The sequence below is a fragment of the Electrona antarctica genome, assembly GCF_951216825.1.
Source record: "Electrona antarctica genome assembly, chromosome: 5".
NCBI classification, from domain to species: Eukaryota; Metazoa; Chordata; class Actinopteri; order Myctophiformes; family Myctophidae; genus Electrona; species Electrona antarctica.
Window position 1 is genome coordinate 31,189,203 of NC_136810.1, and position 15,997 is coordinate 31,205,199.

The window sequence follows — 15,997 nt, forward strand, 5'->3', positions numbered from 1 at the left end:
TGCACACTTAGTTATTTCTGAGAAGGAGGTGTGATGGATCCCCTTTCTTTTATTCTTTCTGTTTTTTTCTCTCCACACTGAAATCAGCTTAAAGCTCTGCTGCATTTTTGCCCTTAAAAAAAGAGCCACTCCATCAATGAGGAACAATAGCATATTCTGACAAAAAAAGAAGCAAAGTAATCTGAGGGCGTTCCGCCACCCTGCCATCACAGGATTCCTTCCTTAGAGACCCCACCGGTGACTGGTAAATGCCACTTTCAATCTTTCCCCTTTCTCTCTACCCTCTCCTATTCCCTTTTCAACCCCCCTATTCCATGCCCTCAATGGGTGTGTTAAGTATTGTGCGTCCCGTTGGGGGCGGCGAGTCAGTCAGGATCATTAAACGCAGGCCAAGCCTTTGGCCAGATCAAAATAATTAACTGGAGAGGTCACAAGCTAATGAAATGGAAAGGGGGGCTGAAAGAAGCCCCTAAATGGTGCTCCCTAATCCCCCCTTTACCTTGTTTTAGGGAGGGAGTGGGACTCTGTCAGCCAGGGTACCTCTGCTGATAATAGGTTGAGGGGTGCATGGGGTGCATGGGGCTCTATACGTGTGGGTGTGGGTGTGTGTGTGTGTGTGTGTGTGTGTGTGTGTGTGTGTGTGTGTGTGTGTGTGTGTGTGTGTGTGTGTGCGTGCGTGCGTGCGTGCGTGCGTGCGTGCGTGCGTGCGTGCGTGCGTGCGTGGGTGTGTGTGTGTGTGTGTGTGTGTGCAAAGAGCAAAACCAAACAACTTGCTCTGTTTCGCCTGCTATAGGCGGTTTGTGTGTGTGGAGGAGAAGGTGCCATGTGCATCCTTAGGTGCCCATGAACTGATGTCAACCCTGTTACATTTGTTTCCCTACAAACTTAATTGTAATTTGTGGACTCAAATAAAGAATTAAAATGTGTGTGAGAGAGAGATAAAGAGAGTGATTATGTAGCTCTCAAAAGAATAATAAACACAAAGGCTACAAACCTTTTAACCACAAAGTTTTAACCACATGAAAACTACCTTTCTATGGCTTTGTTTTTCATTGCAACCCAACCCGCTCTTTCATGTTCTCACTCAGGTTCCTTACACCCGAGAGAGAAAGAAAAACACCTGACTTTGATGTCACAAAGCACGCCACTCGCCTATACGTCGGGCGATATTCACCACGTGCATGAAAGGAGGGAATAAAAGTTTGATAAAGGATTTATTTTGGTGTTGTTCACTGTCCGTCAGCCCTGCCTGAGAGTGTTAACAATGGAAGAATGGAAGCATCTGATCTAAAGCTGTGAGGGTAACGCGTGTGTCAGGCTGATGAAGCCATGGTGTGTCAATGGTGAACAGGTTCTCCTGGAGCATGCAGGCCCCAGCCTGCCCTGCACCACACCAGGCCAGGGAGGGGAGAGGAGAGGAGAAGGGGGTCAAAATGAAAGTAGTTTCATTTCACAGTGTGTGTGTGTGTGTGTGTGTGTGTGTGTGTGTGTGTGTGTGTGTGTGTGTGTGTGTGTGTGTGTTGTGTGTGTGTGTGTGTGTGTGTGTGTGTGTGTGTGTGTGTGTGTGTGTACACAGTAGTGTGCAGCGGTGGAAAACAGTGGAAGCAGTAACAAAGTACATTCACTTCAAGTATATTCTACTTTAACCCGTTCTAAACGGGAACCCCTTTTGGTGTTTTAAGCATCATGTTATAATTCATAATATAATTTGAAAAATAGCAGATCTACAAGCTCATCATCTGCTATTTTTGAAAAATCGTGAAAATGTGGCGCACATCTTTGAATATAGTATATTCTTTCAGAGTGAGTGTTTTTAACTCAAATCTTTGCTTCTGGGAGGGCCCCGGGAACAACATATTTTCAGATGGGGGTCAGCGGCCTATTACATATAATTCATGGGGTCCTTGACTTGAAATATTGAGCACCACTGATATAGAAACATATAGGTATAGGTAACGGAAAAAGTACAACATTATAAATAAATAAATTCACCACTTAAAGAGATTTTTTTTACTTAAGTTGTATGAAATACTAATATAGTGGTTGAAACTGTATTAATTGATTGCCCGAGTCCTGTGGTGGGAGTTCTGCTCTGGTTTTGGTGAAATATTAAGTAGGCCTAGTTCTGGTCATTTTGTGGGGGGCACTGGGGCCACGCATTAAAAGTAAATTAATTCACAAAACTAACGTAATTTCTATTGTTGACCTATTTCTACCATATTAGCACAACTTTCGTTCATATTTTACCCCTCTATCACACGGAACTATGTTTTTTGTGTCAAAGTTGAACGAAAGTTGCGCTAATATTTTTTAAATAGGTCAACAATACAAATGATGCTATAGTTTTGTGGATTAATTTACTTTTAATGCGTGGCCCCAGTGCCCCCCACAAAATGACCAGAACTACTTAATATTCACCAAAACCAGAGCAGAACTCCCACCACGGGACTCGGGCAATCAATTAATACAGTTGCAACCACTGTGTTAATGGCAAGTATTTCATACAACTTAAGTTCAAAAATTCTGAACTATCCCTTTAAGCCCTACTTCACATAATGGTGAAGATAGCTGATCTACAAGCTCACAAAGTGTCACATCTGCTATTTTCAATATCATTTTTTGGGAACATTTCTTCCCAATCTTTTTGGGGGAAATGTCTACATTTTAACACAGCAATGCTGGTATTAAAAAGAAAATTTACTTTGTAATTCATACTTGCATTTTTGTGTTATCCTTTTAGCCTTAATGTCAGACTGTACCATATACTGTTTACATTTAGGACAATCAATTAGGCAATCAATCAATCAATCAATCAATCAATCAATCAATCACTCAATCAATCAATCAATCAATCAATCAATCAATCAATCAATCAATACAACTTTGAGTCAACTATACTTTGTCCACCACTAACCCTCGTTATCTATATGTTAAGCATGGGTTGAGTGGAGCATTGCACCTGATCTAAACAGCATTGTGGAGCCATGCTATTCAAACTCACAAACACACACATTGTACATCATGCACACAAGCGTGCCACACACCAGCACGCATGTGCGTTCATGCAAGCATGCCTGTAGAGATACGCACACACACACGCACGCACGCACGCACGCACGCACGCACGCACGCACGCACGCACGCACACACTCACACACTCACACACTCACACACACACACACACACACACACACACACACACACACACACACACACACACACACACACACACACACACACAGATAGAGAGGGAGGGAGCAAGTTCACACATGCCCTAAAAGACATGTCTTTAGGTAATACAGTTATTGGGAGGTACTTGTTCTCTACTGATGACCTAACATTCCATGTCGCTGCACACGCACACACTCTCGCAAACCAAGAGAATATGGCTTGCGGTATGCTGAATGTATGAATTCCTGATGAGCTGACAGCAGGTCTGTAAGGGGTCAACGGTAATGTTAGTGCTGCGAAGAAGGAGAAAGATGACTTACATAACACACTGCTCTGTCATGAAGAGAGTGCAGCGCATTCAGACAGGCAGGTATAGGCCTAGTAGTTGTGCTGTTATTCTGGATATATAGTGACACTTAAGTGGGCCATAAAGTTTAGAACACTGGTTCTCACTGTGGGGTCCGGGGACCATCAGAAAATATTTTCAGGTCGTAGGGATCCAAATGGACCCCTCCGACCTGAAATATATTTTATTTTCTGTTGACTCAACCACTTGAATTCTACAAAATAGATTTAGAAAATAGTTAAACTATACTGCACATTACTGGCGATTGTAGTAAAGCTATAGTTCTGCAACACAGTAAAATCCTCAGTGATAGTATATCCACTGTGTACAAATGTAACACAATGGACCCATCATTTGTACACTTGATTAAAATGTATAGTATTACAGCATACAGTACTATCTCCCTCACATCCCAAATCCTCATTTCCCTCAAGGGAAAAGGTACTGCGGTACGATGGAGCATAAATTAGGCACGAGTGCCAGCTAAGTGCTGCCCATAGCCAGTAGAGGCAGACCACTCCAGACTGGTACTGCATGCTGCAGCCTCTCTGGGCCATCATTTACAGTCACTGGGACAGAATGATCCCTGTATCATTCACAGGAGTCCACCCGCATCCAGTTTAACCCTGCACAATTAGCAGTTGCGTCGGAGTGGAATTACCCTGTAAAACGAGAGCGCTCCGGACAAAGAGGGTAAAGTGTGATGGAAATGGGGTGGGGGGGTGTGGGGTGGAGAGGAGAAGAGGAAAAATAAGGGAGGACAGGGAGAGATTAAAATTGTTTGAATTGAGCCCACGCTCGCCCCATTCATTCGGTATTCTGCTCAAATCAGGGCTTTTGTTTGGCCTGCCGCAAAGTAGTGTCAATCATCTCCACCCAGTTTTGTCGGACGAGGGAATTTATTATGAATTTGCTCCTGCAAATAATGAGGACTACCCCCTGCCTGCCTGCTCCACCCCCCCCCCCCCCCCCCCCTCTCCTGTCCCCCCCGCCACTCCCCGTATCAATGCCTCAGAATAGGCAATAGAGAGTGAAGTTAGCAATCTCAGGGCCACTCGCACTCTGGACCCACATCAAAGTGACAGAGACGTCCAATCAGATTTGTCTTACAGGCCTTACATGATGAATATGGTGCGGCCGTGGCACAAAAGCCCCTTTGTGTCTCCCGGGAGCAGAGACTATTCACAGCCAGCCACAGCCAGCCAGAGTGGAAGTAAATGGCCAAAAGGGCCCCGGCCCAAAAAAAAAGGAAAAAACGGACCCAAACTTGTGCAGCACAATGGCTCATGCAAATGACCCCCACCACCACCACCACCCCGCAACACACACACACACACACACACACACACACACACACACACACACACACACACACACACACACACACACACACACACACACACACACACACACACACACACACACACACACACACACACACACACACAACCCCTCCCTCTTCCATCTCTCCACCCTTCAGCCCTGTGCCTGCTCCCCTCCTCTGCTGGGTCGTCTGAAGTTTAGGGGTCTATTCACACTGTGTGTGTGTGTGTGTGTGTGTGTGTGTGTGTGTGTGTGTGTGTGTGTGTGTGTGTGTGTGTGTGTGTGTGTGTGTGTGTGTGTGTGTGTGTGTGTGTGTGTGTGTGTGTGTGTGTGTGTGTGTGTGTGTGTGTCAGTTAAAAGTGCTGAGCTGCGAGCATTCAAACACCCTTTTTCTCCTCCTTCCTCCTGATTTGAAAGAAGAAAGATTTCTTCCCCCCCAGAAAGATAGAAGGGAAACATGAGTCAAATGTCGGGGACTGGGAGTGAGGGCGGCTTGGCGGCAGAAGACGCCAATTTAGGACGTTTGCCGCGGGGGCTTTTCAGGCCTCATGACATTTGCGTGCACAAGTGGGGAGGTGGAGGGGCTTGTCAACAGATCCAGGTATCCATTCCTTTAGGCATGTGTTTAGCAGCACAGCTCATTACACTGAATGTGACAGTACATCTCCACCGCAGGTGCTACGGAACCAAAGAGGCCTGCATGCACTTACAGAACCCGCAGTAGCAGACCATCTATAGTGCCATTTTAAAGAACTGAATAGACAATAGAAAACATTAGCAGTCTAGGAATGGGAGAGCTTTAGACTAGTCGGCAGGAGAGGGACCGAGAGGGGAGCCTATTTCACCCATGCAATAACATGGCCAATGCTGGGTACCGAAACCTGAAAGCGACACGTTGTCAGCACAATAGTCTCGCGTAGCCAGACAACTATTCCACAATCTCCAAATGCTATATAGAATCTGGAACTACAGCTCCCAAGTGCCGAGTAACGGAAGCTGTCTCTGCTGTTCAGACCGGAAAGAGATTCAACCACTCACGAACTGTAGTGCCATTGAAAACCCAACCGAGACGGATATGAGCAGGAGATTCATGTTATTTGTGTGCAAATAGTTTAACACTGAAAAGTATCATGGAATGAACACAGATAAAACTAGTGAAAGAATAAATGAAGCTGAAAACGAACTAGCCATTTTTAGCTTCAACAATCGACGCTTCCAGTAGGACTTGTTTTTGCCGCTGCACCAAGTGAGGGGATGCGTCACTTCCGCTTTATCACTTAATCATGCTATGAGCTTCCGTTCTCCAGACTGTATGACGGAAGCATTTGAAAATTGCAAGAGGCAACAGTCTGTCCACGCGAGACTATCAGCGGCAGCGCAATAACCCCATGCAGCAAAGCCTTATGCTAATGAAATAAACTCTGTAAAGGGCCTTCCTTTGGATCTTATCTAATCAATAGAGAAGAGGCCACGAGAGTCTCCCCTGCAGGTGTGAGGTTATAAAGCATTATCATCAGTGACCTTCACTATGCAGACTCTATACATACACATTAGTCCAAAACCCTTATGACTGCCGGCCATTCTGTCTGGTACTGACTACTAGGGTGTGTGTGTGTGTGTGTGTGTGTGCGTGTGTGCGTGCGTGCGTGCGTGCGTGCGTGCGTGCGTGCGTGCGTGCGTGCGTGCGTGCGTGCGTGCGTGCGTGCAAATCAGGTTCAACATTTGTTTTCTTTTTATGTTAAATATAAACGTCTCCATGCCTCTGTGGCCGTGTTCAAACATTAACACTTCTGTAAGCAGTGGCCAAGGTTGTGCACCATCTCTTCATTTATCTATGTCCCTGTTCTTTCCTCTCTTTTCTTTTATCTCCATGCATCTCTTACACATGCAGCTCTCTGCTGAATCACCACTGCATCTTTACAGCCACGAAGTTTCCTCTTATCTAATCTGCTTCTTATTATCAGCTGAAAATCAGTGCTTTTCCGTTTAGATTTTCTTCTTTATTGTTTCTGTTAGATAATGGACATTACAAATCACTTTAAAAAAAATGAATCAAGGAATCAAAATTAAGGGGAAAAAAGGAATAGATTCTGCCTGGTCCTGGTCCTGGTCCTGGTCCTGTCAGATAGAGAAGTTAACTGTAGTGGTCTAAGAGAGGGCTTTAGGACATGCATGCAGACCACTTCAAGGACCCCCAGTTTGCCATAGACCCCCATAACTCTGACAATGGAAATAGACCCTTAAGACAGCATCAAAGCACATCATCAACACTGGCAGGCAACTGTAATTACTACCACCATCCTCATAAGCCACTATAGCCTATACTTGTGCCTTTTTTCCAACAGAAAATAATAATCCATCAAATATTGCTCAAACTCAGATGCAAACATATAGAGTGGCCTCTTCTTGTCTGAGGAAATGCTGCCATGACAAAGTCCATTTTCACCATTTTACAAGGCTGGCTGACTCATTACACCAGTGCGTATATAGCCATACCCGCAGCGCCGTAGCACCTGTTGCCTTGTACTGTAGAGATAGGCAACCGACACCCATTAACACCCATCTAGCCTATCTACTTCTCAGATATGCGCAGCGTCATGCAGACGGACAGTGACTCAGTGTCATCTCCACCTCCTGTCAAGCTCGTTATGATTCAACTATACACAACTACACATATGTACCAGCCAACATGTTCTGTTATTAAAAGAAAGTGATGGAAACTATAAGGTATCATATGCTATATACACTGTAGGGCATAATTGAGACATTTGCAAATAATTCTTAAGTTCTGGTGTAATACAATATATAGCTGGAAGACAATATGTACAGTACAATACAGTAGAATAAATAAATAATAATAATAATAAAACTTTATTTATATAGCACTTTTTTAAACAAAGTTACAAAGTGCTTTGAACAGTCAGACAACAATAACAGAATACATCACAGGTGCAAAATAAATAACAATAGAAAATGCAAAATAACAAACACAGATACAAACTAGAAAAAGTGCCCTTCTGGGCACAGGTCTCCACCAGGAGGATAGGACTGTGTGAGATGTTTGGCAAAATGTTTAGGATTAATATAAACATGTTTTTGAAGCATTTTGTTCCAAAAATGTGTTTTGCAAAAATCAACCTGTTGGTGGCGCTATAACAGGCCAATGTGAAAAGGGTGGGATATATTCCTCAGCCTAGTAAGACAATGTGTGAAAGATTTCACGTAAATTGCATGCTGCGTTCATGATTTGAGGCTTTTGTTCAAAACGGGGCAATCTTGCAAACTGTGAAAGCCAATTATAGCCAATTAGGATGGAATATGAAATATCGGACAGATCCGACTTGAGCACATGACCATAGAGATACTGTGTAACGATTTGTGAGATTTTTGGACAGAATCTGGAGGAGTAATATCAAAAAATGTGTTTTACAAAAGTCGGCCTCCTGGTGGCGCTATAAAAGGCAGATGCGGAAAATGCAGGTCAAAGGTTTGTCCTTGGCCTCTAGGGAGTGTGCATGCAACGTATCACGCAGATCGGTGCAGTTTTAGGTAAACAATGTGAAAAGCTGCCTCATGGTGGCGCTATAACAGGCCGTCCTGGAAAATGTGGGGCAGAGGTTCATCGTTGGCATCCAGGGAGTGTGTGTGCAAAGTTTGGCATTGATCGGGCCAACGGTGCCGGAGATTAGCTGATAACGGACGGACGGAAGGACGGACGGACGGACGGACGGAAGGAAGGACACACACACGGACGGAGTGCAAAACATACTCTCTCCCCATGCCTTCGGCCTGGTGGAGACAATCAGGGAGATGCAAAGGCTATTCTATAAAAATGGGTCTTTAGGAGGGTTTTAAAATGTGTTAGAGATTGGGTTAGTCTCAGCTCCTCTGGTAGGCTATTCCAGAGCCTTGGGGCCTTAACCACAAAAGCCCGATCCCCTTTAGTGACCCGTTTAGCCTTTGAAAAAGGCTTAGCTTGTCGTTTATCTCCATCTCCTTCTTAAGTTCTGGTGTAATACAATATATAGCTGGAAGACAATATGTAGAGTACAATACAGTAGAATAAATAAAGGCTTAGCTTGTCGTTTATCTCCATCTCCTAAGATGTTTCTTACTGGTGAAATAAACATGGATCGCTAAACGTTAGTCAGGCCTAGAGGCTATACTGCCTGCGGGATCAAAACAAGACTGGACTAGTTCAACAATATTAAATTGCATGCGCACTTCTTTCTTAGCCTATAGGCCTATATGCAAAATGGCAGGTCTTTAAAATTCGCAGAAAGCGAGGGAGCAGTGATATTTGGGGCAAAAGATCAACCCCCACTGGTTTCTCAGGGGTCATTATCTTGGCCAATTTAGTCCTATATATATTGTGTTCCTTGTAAATGCGCAGCCAGGAATTCCAAGGTTTCGTTCATGCCCTCGCATGAATGAATTCCCTGTGATTGATTAGTCAGCATTTGATTGCCCCAAAATGAATATTGCCCTCATGTATTGTCAAAGTGAAAATTACCCACTGCCAAAGTGGCAAAATGACATGAATAAATTCATTTTCTCTCACTAACACCCACCCCACCCCCAATAATGGCCCTGGAGAAAATTGCATATCCATCTTAGAAGGACAAGGGACTGAACACCAAAGCACTTATTTTCACTCGTGCCCTGCCTGGCCCCTGCCTGACACGAAAGGACATTAGGAATAGAATTTCACGCGTTTAATAATGGGCCAGCGGGGCATTTCTCTACAACATTGGTTTGTCTTTTCAGTCCCGGTGACGTAGGACGTTACATAAAGCAATGAGTAATTGATGTCATTTATCACTTGTTTGATTTTTCCTTTTTTACAGACGGGCCTCATATATAGGACTATAGACGCGCGCGCGAGCCGTTGGCCAATGGCAAGGCTGCATGAGTGTTTGTCGCTGAGTACAGGCACGTGGCTTACACACCTGCAGGCTGCAGCCTCTTTATGATGATGGGGACATGCAGAGCTTAGGATGCATTCCCTATAGTTTACCCCCTCTCTCCCCCAACTTTAGTGTGTGTGTGTGTGTGTGTGTGTGTGTGTGTGTGTGTGTGTGTGTGTGTGTGTGTGTGTGTGTGTGTGTGTGTGTGTGTGTGTGTGTGTGCGTGCGTGCGTGCGTGCGTGCGTGCGTGCTGTGGCACATCAAAACTATAACACTTGTCGTTTGGTTTACCCCCATAAGATAAGGCAGAATCACGCACATCTTCAAATGCTATTGTTTTCCCCCTTTTTATAATTAAACCTATCTCAGTTTCTGCCTCGCCTGGATTTGGCATCAATGTTTATTTACAATAGAAGCCAGCTCCCACAATACGCATAATGAGGCGCAAAGTTGACACAATAGTGCGCAATGGGGCTCTGTGCACCCCATTTCGCAGGAGATGGGCTTTTATGATTGCACTATATGCGCCCTGAAAAACACAGTCGGGGATACAAGCAGCATACAACCCCAGGTTTTATTTAGATTGATCTCAATCAGGCAATAAGAATTCTGACCCGCGTTACATTGTCTTGCTGGCTTTCCCCAGGCCATATTTCAAAGTGACTACATCCTTTGAGATGAGTGAATCCCCCGCTCCAACCCTTCTGGGTTATTGGGTAAAGAGAGAGAGAGCATGAATGCGATGCATGAAACGTAATATTAATCTCCCCGTCCTGAATGCAGACAAAGCGCTGTAGAGAAGGTGCACGTCTATAATGGTTATTGAGTGTTCACCCAGCTGCGCAATTTTCCCCCGCGTGCCCGACCAAGTCGGGAAAAGGTCACACTGGTTCTTTGAATAGCAAAAGAGAAGCTCCCTATAGTTTGTTCAATATACCCCCCCCCCCCCCCCCCCCTCCCAACACACACACACACACACACACACACACACACACACACACACACACACACACACACACACACACACACACACACACACACAGCAAACTGAGGGCATGTAAAAGGTATACATACAGAACCAAAGCACCATACCACAACAGAGTGTAATATAAATAGATTCATCTTTATTTGTAGAAAAAGAAATGTTTTACACAAAATATATCTGTTAAAATCGAATATTTACATTTTAGGCTACGGGAAACGGAGAACAAGTGCATACATTGATAAAGGTCTCTCTCACAACCGTAATAATAATTAAACAAAAAAACTTCCCTCTCTGTCACAGGTAGTAGCCTTGATATTGCTGTCTATAGACACATACATGCCAATTCATCTCGCTCTTTAACACTGTCAGCAGGCGAGTGGCAGTGTTTGTTCAAGAACATTTGTTTTTATGTATCTCAATACAAAAATATGTCTTCATATTAAACGATGCTTGTATAATACAATAACGTTATCGAATAGAAAAAAATGTACATCACGAAAAGTTCAAATGACTTGACGCGTCGTCATCTTTGCTGTACCTATCCTCCAACATGGAGTGGCAGTTGAGGAAAGGCAGTCTTGCTCTGACAGATCTCTGGCAAGTCCTCGTCAACCACGTCACATTCTTTGCAGAGCCTGCTGTGTCAGGTATTAATTGCACTTATTCAAACATATATAGATCAAGAATTCCACGCATCGACTGGGCAAACCCCTGGACCGTCTGTCCAGAATACTGTCCAGAAGAGAATAGTCTCACTCTTTAGTCTTTCCCTTCCCTTAGGGACTTTGGGGGGCTGTTTGTGCTCTACTATGTAGCATAGCAACGGCAACCCTGCAGGCGCGCGCGCGACACACACCAATGCTTTGCTCCTAATGGGGAGGGAGGCAACACCACTTCCACAGGCAGAGCGCAGCATCAGCGCGCACAGGTGTCTTGCTTTATTTCTGCAAGATTGATAGAATGCCAAATGTCTCATTCATCATCATGTTTTGTTATAGAGTTCGCTTTTACGCACAGAAGCTGCTCTCTCTGTCGAACCACGTCGTAAAGTCCAACAGCTCCTGCTCTTCGGAACTCAGCGGCTCGTAGCTCCCCTCGTCCGACGAGTACGTGGAGTGTGGCGACTCGGGGTCGCCGGCGGAGTAGCTGTTGGACACGGACAGGGTCGGGGACGGCAGGCCGCACTGGAAAGCGGCCGACACGGCGTTGTCCTCCTCCAAGAGCTGCTGCAGGGCCCTGATGTACTCCACCGCCGAGCGCAGCGTCTCCACCTTGCTCATCTTCTTGTTGGCGGCGCCGTTGGGCACGTGCTGACGCAGCGTCTGGAAGCCCATGTTGACCTGCTTGACCCGGTTGCGCTCGCGTTCGTTCCGCCGGGCCACGGCCACGGGCTGCTGCTGCGGGATGGAGTAGCCCAGCCCGTTGAAGCTCAACCGCCGCTTGCAGCGCAGGAGCTCCGGCGAGCTGGAGCGCTGTCTCTTCAGCACCTTGTTGCTCTTGTTGCTCTGGTGGTACGCGCCGCCGCCGGCGTTCACGTTGTTGTTTGCGTGCGCATTAGTGGAGAGGACGCAGTCGTCATGCGCCGGGGCGTGCAGGGTGATGGTGGCGCCGCGTATCTCACCGAGTCCAAAGGGACAGGCGTTCTGCGTGGTGGTGATGGTGGTGGTGGCGCTTTCCATCTCGTCCGGTATGATTGAGGCACGGCTACTGATGACAGCAGCCTCCAAACACCCACAGGCGGAGAGGAGAAGGAACTGATTGGTGTTGGCCAAGTCACAGCTCTCGTGTCCTTCGCGTGGGGGCCGTGCGTGTGGCTGCAGCTGGAGCGCGCGCTGTGGATATAACTGGGTATAGCCTATACCAAGAAGTCTCTGTTAGTGTTGACTGCGCTTGCTTTTACTTCCACGAGCCGATCTGACCCAAACTTTGGCAGCACTCCTCTTTTTCAACACGCGCCCCACGCGCACCCCTCCCCTTTGGAGAGACGCACGCTTCGCCGCGAGGCCCCGCCCCCGCTGTGTGATTCTTCTACTCGCCGACTCCCCGAGCCAGGCGCGTGGCTCCGGGAGCTCAATAAACAATCCACAGCTTTCACTGCGCCAGGAGCACGCGCTGGCCTCATTTACATTCCAATGTCTCTAACTTGAAAGCCCATTGGTGGATTCAAACTGCCTGCAACCGGGCGAAAAGAAAGAAAGACAGAAAGGGGGAAAAATAGAACAGAGATTGAGGAAAAAAATGTGAATGGTTTGGTTCTTTGAAATGCCTTTTGAATTTGACAATGTACCCCTGGCAAGTCTTCAAATTATCAGTCGTCCCCCCTCCGTCCGTCTCCTCTCGCTCTTTACAATCACAAATACCAAGGACGCTCTCTCCTGTATCCAGGCTACAGCCTTAGAGGAGAAAATAAAAGGCAAGCGTGTCTCTGAGCAGAATAATTGCCAATTATCAAGCTCGCACAGAGACACGATTAATTTAAAGGTAAACATAGTGTTTATGACATGTGTGGAATGTCTGGAATAGCGGATCACAGCCGTGCGTAAATGACCCTTCAAATGAGTGCGCTACAGGTGCACTTTGTCTATACACTTGCCCTCCTCAGCCGGGCCATACAGACAGACCCATTCCAACACTATACACTTGTCTCTCTGTCTAGTAGTAGGCCTATGTCGTCTTTTATTTGCATTGTAACGTTTCACCCTATAGGCAGGCTATAGTTTATGCCCCTATATATCACATTTTAAGTAAGATGCAAATAATTTGAAAAAAAAGTTAATTATTACCTCGTGTTTTCCTTGCTTACTGTAAAACGTTCTGCATTAAGAGCGTCTGCTAAATTGTCTATATCTGTGAGGTCTATTAATTTATTCAGCAAATTTCTGGAGAGCTATATCAATGTCAGTGATAGACTATCTATCTATCTATCTATCTACCTACCTACCTACCTACCTACCTACCTACCTACCTACCTACCTACCTACCTACCGACCTACCTACCGACCTAAAGACACAATTCACACAAATACCTACCTACCTAAAGACACAATTCCGTCTGTAAAGAAATCCAATGGCCAGCAAAGTGACAAAGAGTTGTTGTGTCTGGACTCTGGATGGAAATGGAAAGGTGCTTTCATCCAAAAGCAAAATAGATTTGTTGTGACCCCTGGTGGTAGAAATCAATAACTACATCTTCTACTGAAGGTTCAGAGGGACTTTGCAACTTATAAGAAGGCCTTTTCCAACCTTACCGAAGACTCGGAAGACATTTAGCCGGGTATCGGGTAATAATAATAATAATAATAATAATAATAATAATAATAATAATAATAATAATAATAATAATAATAATAATAATAATAATAATAATAATAATAATAATAATAACCGCAAATTTACATCCACTGCATCATTCCATTCTGGGTCAGAAATGAAATGAAATGAAATCTATATTTACCCAGGGTATCTGGGCTAAGCTCAAGAACTTGTTTCCAGCCAGGCCCTGCTCATAGAACACATTTCATCGTAGTGGTTGTCTGGTTGATGCCTTGTTCAAGGGCATTTCAGCGGTGGTAATTTTAACGTGTCGGACGGCTGATTCGAACTGGGAACCTTCCGGTATCTAGACCGCGCCGCTATCCGTTCGGCCACCGCTGCCACAGACAGACTACGATTTAATTTGCGAGGATTTCAATGTGATGTGCACGTGTATAATAATTCTATAATATAGCTCGCCTCTAAATGACTGCAATAAACATGTTCTGTCCATACATAGGCTACTCCATAGGTTGACGTCCATTCATCAGTGCCAGTGGTCCCGATTTCTGAGGGGTTTAATGTTTGTTTTTAGTTTTAGTTCAATGTTTGTTTTAAAAACGCCATTGACAATGAAGGGAAAATGTACGTCATATTGTCCCTCATTACGTCATATTGTCTCTTTATTGTTAATGGCACCTAAGAGTTTAGACTTTAATATATTAGCGCCCCTCACTTCACACGGGTGTGATTTTTGGCATAATGATGGCGAGATCTGCAAGCTCTATAATATTTTAAAGGCAGGAAGGCGCTAAGGTTAGTTAGTGTATGTGTATCAATGAATAACTTCTTCATGCACGGAGCAAAATTAAATTCCTGCCTGACCTCACCCTTACACAGCAGAGGGCGCTATAACACTGAAAGTAGTGGAAAGGAAACCCAATGATAGGCCTACTTAAATCCATAAAATTCTGCATCAGCCTTTTTATGAGGTCATGGAAATCCCTGGACAATTGAGAGAGGATCTGGATTTGACATGGGGACAAAATAGTGTTGTGAAAACTCAACATAAAAATAAATCAACTATAGGCCTCGCTGGCCTATAGAAAAATAACTGCATACTTGCAAGGAGGTCTTGTGGTGTTCTTATAGCAAGGGGTAATGAACATAACTCAACATTGTTCCATGATGGCTGACCAAAAAAACAAACCTGAATGGTCCTAAGTTGATTGTGCTGAACTAAACAGAAACGTGTCACAGCGTATATGTAAATTGTCATTCATGCATTTCAGAATATCAAGGATTTCAGTTGCAGCAGTGGCCGATTGTTCGATCCTGGGCTCCCCCTGGGCTCCACCTTGTGTCGAAGTGTCCTTGAGCAAGACTTGCTCCCGGTGATTGTATGCATAGTTTCCTTCGTCATCTGTGTGAATGGGTGAATGTAATGCACAATGTAAAGTGCCTTGGATAAAGGCGCTATCTATATACAGTAAATGCACCATTTACCATTTATTGAGTAGCCTATTAATTCAGCCATATCATTCATTCACTGAGGATTGTTCCTGTCTCCTGTGGTCTGCAGGTGAAATGGAATGAAGACTGTGGACACAATAACTATCATGGAGGCTATGGCTCCATTCAGAGGAGTTGAGTTCCAAATGATGAAACAGCACTCAACTGGTGATGCAATCAGCCCTCAAAATTCCCATGCAGCTAACGTGGCAATGGCATTGTAAAGTGAGGGTGTGTTTGGTTGCTGGTGATAAGAAATCAAAATGCTATAATGACATGCCCAAAATAGGAATGCCATCATGAAAGTAGTTAATATGTGTGTGTGTGTGTGTGTGTGTGTGTGTGTGTGTGTGTGTGTGTGTGTGTGTGTGTGTGTGTGTGTGTGTGTGTGTGTGCGTGCGCGTGCGTGCGTGCGTGTCTGGAATTCCCCAATAAAAGTCCCTTCAAAACCTTTTTGCTGGCTCTTAATTGTCCACTGAAGACGAAAGTCCCCTACATCTC

General features: G+C 45.0%; 2 protein-coding genes across 2 annotated transcripts in view; one reads left to right on the forward strand and one right to left on the reverse strand.

Annotated features, from left to right (window-relative positions):
• Nucleotides 1-15,609, forward strand: part of ldlrad3 (low density lipoprotein receptor class A domain containing 3) — a 255,998-nt gene extending 240,389 nt beyond the window's left edge. The window contains exon 6 of the mRNA XM_079502466.1: nucleotides 15,567-15,609. Within this exon, the coding sequence (XP_079358592.1) occupies nucleotides 15,567-15,570 (4 nt within the window). The 3' untranslated portion in view covers nucleotides 15,571-15,609. The remainder of the gene's footprint in view (nucleotides 1-15,566) is intronic.
• Nucleotides 10,948-12,512, reverse strand: ascl1b (achaete-scute family bHLH transcription factor 1b). Its single transcript, XM_079501443.1, has one exon. The coding sequence runs from the start codon at nucleotides 12,409-12,411 to the stop codon at nucleotides 11,740-11,742; it is 672 nt and encodes a 223-aa protein (XP_079357569.1). The 5' UTR covers nucleotides 12,412-12,512; the 3' UTR covers nucleotides 10,948-11,739.
• Nucleotides 15,610-15,997: the final 388 nt, after the last annotated feature.